Source organism: Halyomorpha halys, unplaced genomic scaffold, assembly GCF_000696795.3.
Source record: "Halyomorpha halys isolate HHAL.00 unplaced genomic scaffold, Hhal_1.1 Scaffold307.1, whole genome shotgun sequence".
Classification (NCBI taxonomy): Eukaryota; Metazoa; Arthropoda; class Insecta; order Hemiptera; family Pentatomidae; genus Halyomorpha; species Halyomorpha halys.
The window spans coordinates 1,327,304-1,335,107 of NW_027107991.1; the positions used below are offsets into that span (position 1 = coordinate 1,327,304).

General features: G+C 29.4%; 1 protein-coding gene across 3 annotated transcripts in view; it reads left to right on the forward strand.

The window, feature by feature from the left end:
- The window catches only part of robo1 (roundabout 1), a 934,487-nt gene extending 930,022 nt beyond the window's left edge, over window positions 1-4,465 (forward strand). For all 3 annotated transcript variants that reach the window (XM_014421230.2, XM_067046357.1, XM_014421229.2), the window contains exons 19-20: window positions 981-1,072; window positions 3,612-4,465. In XM_014421230.2, coding sequence (XP_014276716.1) covers window positions 981-1,072; window positions 3,612-3,748 — 229 coding nt within the window. In that variant the 3' untranslated portion in view covers window positions 3,749-4,465. The remainder of the gene's footprint in view (window positions 1-980; window positions 1,073-3,611) is intronic.
- Window positions 4,466-7,804: the final 3,339 nt, after the last annotated feature.

Genomic DNA, 7,804 nt, shown 5'->3' on the forward strand with positions numbered 1-7,804 from the left:
ATTTGCATGTGAATATGGAAGTGGGGTTCTCTCTTCTCATCCTCCTGCCGCCGTCGCCTCCTTCGCCTGAATCGAAGGAATTACTATCTCATCATTATGAGAGGAGTGTTGATGGATTGAAGAGTTCTGAACTCTTCTTCTCTGGTACTGGTACTGGCCACGACGGCTTCTTATCTGGTACTGACCACGACGGCTTATTATCTGGTACTGGTACTGGCCACGACGGCTTCTTATCTGGTACTGGCCACGACGGCTTCTTATCTGGTACTGGCCACGATGGCTTCTTATCTGGTACTGGCCACGATGGCTTCTTACTGCTTATCCTTGCCACTAGATGGCATCATGAACTTCCTTTCAGAAGTGAGGGGGCGCCTTACTTAAACAATGTGCTTGGTCCTAACTTACTTAGTAGTCTGTTTAAATTTTTATTTTTTTAAATTGTTGAGGTGTATAAAACTTCCGGTTAGAATATAAACTATTCTATACTTTGTGCTTGTACGTTTCAGGATATTATCCCATACTTATGTACTATTTTATTCTCATATTTGTCAGTTTTATCAATTTCCATTGTGAAATTTTTTCATATATGTACACATAGTCTAAAAAATTTTATAACCACATTATTTAAATTAGACTATATGTATTTATAGTTGACAAAATTTCACAATGGAAATTGATAAAACTGACAAATATGAGGATACAATAGTCCATGAGTATGGGATGATATCCCATAAGTACAAAATGTAGAATAGTATATATTCTAATTGGAAGTTTTATTCACCTGAGCAATTCAAAAAATTAATATAATCAACTTCCTAGAAAAGAAAATCCAGAATGTATTAATTTTTTTTTTTTTTTGTGAAGTTTCTTTTACTTTTATTTATTTGTTTTACAGAATTTCCTAAAATTTATTTTTGTTATCTGTTTCTGAATGAGGTTTTAAAATTTCAAGTTCCTTTCACTAGTTAATTTTTTTAAAGGTTGTGCAGCTGTGAAATCCACTGTTGCCAGGACAACAAGCCCCAGTCTTCTCTTCCTACTAACCATCAGCACAGGCATGATGTTGGAAAATGTAAGTCGCATTATTTTTATTTTATTTTATAGTAATATTTAACATTTGACTCCTTGATAAGGCTCTAACAAATACTTTTAATTAGCACTACCCGACGTGGCAGAACTACAATAAAGAGGTATGTAACATATTGTAACAAATAGTAGAATGAATCGATGGGTTGTTCATCGTAAGCTTCTGTAGCACAGTTTGTCCTCTGTAGTATTTACTTAGTGTGTTTGTAGTTTGATTACAGAATGTTACATACTTTGTTAATTTGAATTTGGCTGATGAAATTTGCTCTGAATTTTATATATTACTTCAGTTAAAATGCAACATATTTACATTGAGGATTTAAAATATTCAAGTGATTTCTGGCACATTTTATTCACCTTAATAATTCACCAGCACCTTTCCTTTTTTTCAATGAATTATTTTATTTTTGTAACACTATCTTAACTAGTTAAATTTAACTCAATATTTGACCATATGTAATCTTGTAACTTGTTCCTGTGATACTGTTATGATTACATTATTATTATTATTATTTATAGCAATTTGATAATAATTATTAATATCGTAATTGATAATGGGCTTAGAGTAGCTAGTGCTGAACTATGCTAATGTTTCTAATAACTGTTTATTTATAAAAATATCTTGTGTAATTTTATATATAATACTATACACTTTATAAGTGTACATATGATATTTATGACAAATACATTTAATAAATATAAATTTAACTGATGATTTCTAGAGATCCACTTTGCCCCAGCTGGCTCTTGCCAATAACAAGCTAAACATCAACTTCATCCAAGTCCATCTATGTACTTTACTTACTAATATACCTGCTCATAACTGGGCAGATGTTGAAAGTTAAATTTTCATAATTTAGTTTATGAACATTTTATACACAGCCTGGATTTATTTTTAAAAATTATTTATTGTTGTAACAAAAAAAATTTTTTTAATTTGTCGAAACACTGTGTACCATTAGTCTTGGCACCAATTGAACAGGTTGTAATAAATTTATGAGTTGGAATTCTGGACAAACATTTATTTACATAAAAATAAAATCAGATATTAAAGATACAAGATTAAAAATATTATGGTTTTCAATTTTATTGAGGGTGAAATCGCAAGTTATCATTGGGAACAATCCCTAGTTTATCTGTGGATATAAATTAAATTAAACTCTGCTTTAGCAACCTCACAATTATTCACAATATATTCCCTTTAGCTTTTATATCAGGAATGAAAACTAACCCCTCACTTGTCCCTGGCAACACTGTTTCCCCTTTCAGAATTATAAAACTCTCATAGTCTCCCCTATATGTCTCTCCAATGCTGAGACTTTACTTTCAGCGTTATATCTCTGCTATATGCATCTGTTCTGAAGAACCTTCTCCTTCGGTCACCAAACTAAGACTCCTTTGTCTCCCCACTCTCACTTACACAGCCTTCTTGGCTCACTTAAACTATCATCTATTATGATGCACTTCAAGGTGAAGTATTCTACATCTGAAGTGCCTTGACAATGCTTGTTCAATAGGTAAGATATTCTGGATTAGACATGAATTGACAGGAATATTGATGAGTTTTTCGGGTATTTCCATAGGATAAATTCCATAATAAAGACCATAAATTCCCACAGGATGGAAACTCCACTCTGTAAGGTATTCACTCATAGTCTTGTAGGGGATGGCAAGTCCTAAAGGCTTTAGGTCCCTGCAGGAATTAATACTTCTCTCTGTAAGGTATTTGCTTACATTCCAGAAGATGACCTGTCCTACAGGTATTCGCTGTAGACCCTGGTGAAAGGACAAAGGATATAGGAAGGAGGAGGGATCCAGGGAAGGAAGAGTAGAATAATAACGCAGTTCAATTTTTCCTACAATATTGATAGTACATACTGATCCACTAATGTGTATTATTACTCTCTTCCTTCTGTGGAGGTCAATCTTGAGGTGGATTGGTTTTGCTTCCTAATATTGCGGTAGTGACACTCCAGGGCTTAATAACGCTATTGAGAGATGTTATATATAAAAAATTAGGGTTTAGTAGATGAGAAGATTCTATTGTGATCTTTACTCATTCTAGTAATACATTTATAAATACAGCTAGCTATATAATGAATGGTTATACACAAAATATTTAGACGATAGGTTGGCTGAAGTCCATGGTGGTTCATATCTCGGCAGTTAGGTCAGGCCAAGTTGCTTCGTAAAGGTCCTAGTTGTAGCTAGATTGTTGAATAGCAGATAGTCAATGTCTCTAGAAATTCAATTGAACATTTACATACAATTTTTTCAACTTTGTAGATTATAATATTTTCACCATAATAGTGTTTTTATTAGTTTTAATTTAAAAGGAATGTCAAAATAAACAGTTATTTATGTGTGTAATGGGAGGAAATACACCCATACGCAATATATTTATTACAGGGCTTTTTATGTCATTGCTAAATTGATGTAATGTGTTGCATTTTATCTACATTCTTTTAGTATATTTTTTTTCCCACTTATTGTTTACCTGGTCCTTACATTGTATGTTTTTGAAGGTGAATGCCCGTGCGACGGGGAAACATGGAAGAGGACATGGGATGACTATAGTAGTAGCCACGCCAGTGACACCTGTTGCTCCTGCAGTGAGTCTTCGTGCATGTATGCAGAAGCAGCACAGCCATGCCATGCGTAGCGAACTCCATCCAGTGCTTTCTTCATTGTGAAAACACACTTTTAACACAGTTTTCTTAGTTTAATAACAATTTTAAATTCAAGATTTGTTTTCACTAGAAAGCCTGGATTATCAATTTTTTTTTGGTAAAACTCAGAAAACGATCTCTGAAAACTTCCTTCTTGTGTAATTGTGATGAATCTTTATTGGTTTTTGATTTAATATTTATTTTAAATTAAAACTTTCTTGGACCTAAAAGACTATTAATTAGTCCAAAAATCCATTATAAATTTAATTATTATTTGTTTAAATCTTGATAATTTTCTATTGTATCTATTTAAGACAACACATTATCCGTTCTGAGATTAATAAACACTACTTTAACTCTTAATACCGTCCTATTTGAGATATAAGTAGTTAAAATAAGATTTTATTATATTTAGATTCATTCAGAGTAAGTTTTGATAAATAATATGAAATTTATTTCATTAGAAACCTGCCATCCATTGATGTCATTGCATCATTACCGCTGAAGAGATGAAGTAGTGTTTATTAATGATAGGAATCAATTATTATTAATGAACTGGATTTTCATGCAATATAAAACCCGTAAATATTCTATAAATCCTAAACAAACTTATTTACTTCATACATTTAAAACTAAAATAAAATAAATAAAAATATTGGAAGATTATTGATTGACCGTGTGTAAAGATGAAAGGAATATGGTCCGGGTGCGGTCAAAAAAGAACAAAAAAATAGTAATGGAAGATTATTGATTGACCGTGTGTAAAGATGAAAGGAATATGGTCCGGGTGCGGTCAAAAAAACTCAAATTGTATATTCTTTGATATTATATTGATATTATAATAGTATTCTACTATTTGAGTTTTTTTGACCGCACCCGGACCATATTCCTTTCAAATAAAAATATTGTGTTTAATTTGGAAGTCTCCAATTTAACTGAAGATGAAAGTCACCAATTTAACTTATTATAAAGAAGGAAGAGAAAAGAATTGTAACAAGTTGTTGCTTAGAGACTATCAATGGATTAAATTATTTTGTATCACTATGCTTATTTACTTTTTAAATGTTTTTTTTCTCTTGTTTTTTTTCCAGGCAATTACTTCTTAATAAATATAAAAATAATTCTTGTGACAAAAAAATATGAAAATTAATAATGGGTTTAATTGTATCTTGCATAATAATTGCATTAAAACCCAGTTTCTGACCATCGACCATATGATAATTGCATGATCTCAAATCTTTTTTTTTTTTTAATTTGTGGCCATATTACAGTTATTAGTGATTGTATCAGAAAATTTTGTAAAAATTTAAAAAAAATGTTATGTATTCTTGAAAATAGCTTTTATACTGAAATTTTAATAAATCACTGAATTTCTTTATGTATAAGATTTGGGCTTTATAATAACTTATATTATAATGTGCCCATAAAACTTCTTGTTACCGCAGAAGGTGATAGAATAAAATGATTGGTCCATCAAATGGTTCCTTGTAAATATAATTCTACTAGTAGTTGTAAATAAATAACCTGTGTAAAGTTAAACTTTCAAATTTAAACAGGATCGAAATCCTTTTGTAAATAGTTGTATATAATTCTTAAAAAGAAAGCAATCAACAATTTTTATTTGTATATATGTGTAGATTTTACGTTTGGCCATATTAGTGGTTTAGAGGTTTCCATCAAATGAGAAACATTAGTTTTTATAAAATAAAAAATTCACCCAAAAAAAAAAATAATAAAAATCAAATCCCACATACATACATATTTAATATATATGTTTAATAATTAGATATATTTATAAAAGTATACATTTTTTGTATGTCACTAACATTAATGTTGAAAAATATCGTGTTGAAACGAATTTAAGTGTAATATTTTGTTTGTTAAAAAAAAAATGCAAACAAGACAAGTTTAAATGTTTTCCGATAGGAAAGTATAAACTATGAAAATATTTCAGTGTTCACTTAGAAATTGTGATTACTCATTTTTCTATTAGATTGAGAAAAGGAAAAGTATATTGTCTGTCAAATTGGATTTTCATGTTTATAAAGTTCTATTATTTTCTCATTTTTATTTGTAACAAGCCCAGATAAGGAACAAACCCTCTCAAGTAATGTTAATGTCATTATCATATTTGTTAATTATATTACTTAAAATTGAACAAATGCAATTCAAACTACATATAATTATCTTTCAGAATATCAAGCTTACTATAGTTAGTATTTGATTGACATTAAATTTTCAGAAAAAATTTATAAAATTTGTTTTCATCAAACTCTCCCTCCCCCCCTTACTGACAGGTGTATTTTAAAAGGTTCATTTCAAGAAAAACATTTCGAGATAATTCGAGTAGCATTGTATTTTATGCTGCTATATTTTTTCACACTAAAATATAATCGAGAATTTAAAATAACAACGTGATAATAATAAATTAAATAATTATTTATTCTCTGTAATAATCCTCTATGTATAGCTTTTGCCTAGTTTACATAGAGAACTAGGTTTTATGACCGATATCCAAAATTAAAATAAAATTTTGATTATTTTTGTATGTTTTTCATTTTTTTTCCAAGACAATGTTCTAAATTGAGTTTTTTTTACATAATACAATTTTTTTTTTTGGCCCATTTTTTTAAGTTTTTTGCATTAAGGGGTTAATACTGGGAACTCAAATGTAAAATTAATATATTTTCTAAAAATACATTTTATGTTTTACAGTAGAGTTTAATAATTGCCCTTTGATCCGCTAATTATTTTTAGGGGGAGAGGCAAAATGAATTATTAATAAATAAGTGCTAACATTTTTAACCAGAGATTTTAAACTTTTAAGATATGTCAAATTTATGGGGTCAATAAATCTAATGTTAATATCTTGACTACTCTATGGTTTTTATCTGTTAGTAATGAATAAAGTATATTTTTTTCCATTTACATTTACAATCAATCATTATCCAGAAATTAAAAAAAAAAAATAAAACAGAGCTTTTCAAAATTTATCTTTTTGATATTCTGAAAAAATTTTCTTATTTATTGTTTGATTTTCACAACCCTCCATAATCAATGCTAGACTCTTCAAATTTGTATTTCCCATTGCAATGAATAGTTTAAAATATATTTATTATAATGAGTATGGCTAAGAGACTCTGTTTACTGTGTAAGAACGGTTTACTCAATCTTGAACTAATTTATAGTTTTTACTTGCTATCGTTCTGTTTGAAAATCGAACTTACAATTGTAAATATATTTTTTAAAATAAGTAAAAGACTCAAGAGTCTTTTTAATTCCATCAAGACCTAGTCACGAGTCGTTAGATGTATTTAATATATTCGTAGTTGTCTGTGATTACTTGTTAATTTTACCGAAGGCCGGTTCATTGGGATAGAGCAGTTTCTGAACAATTTCTGGAAAAAGAAAAAAGAAAAAGCTCTTGCTCACCTTTGAGAGGCCTTCGATGTTTGAGCTCAGGAAGGACTTGAACTATAATTGTATCTATTTTGTATAGTATGTAAGTCTGAGCTTTCCACTGAATTCCTGAGATAGGACTGATCATCTTCTGTATACTTTTGAAATTGATAAGTGTTAAAACCAATAATAAATAATCCTGTACAGAAAACATTAACTTTTAGTACTCGCGACGGTACTGAGAAGATAAGATTTAGTATAACATAAGATTTAGGGCTTAACTGTCATTGTGCTCATTTAATGTACAGTTTAATGTAAGCATTAATTGTAACATATATCAATGGAATACATTTGACTGTTATCAGTAAAATATTTGCATGTTTTTATTATAACATATCCTTATTCTTGCCCTTTTTCATTTTTTTTTCTTTTTATTCCTAACAATATTCTTTATTTACTTTTTAAACAATTTTGATCTCTTTTATCTCAACTTTATTCTTTTTAACATCCGACGTTTCGACCTCTCAGGTCATTCTCAAGGATTCCTTATTCTGTCTGTATTCCTTTTTTTTCCTTAAAATTCATTAATGCCGGCTAATTGCCTTTGTCCCAATAATTTCTTCTATTAAATTATTTCCTAAATTTAAAAC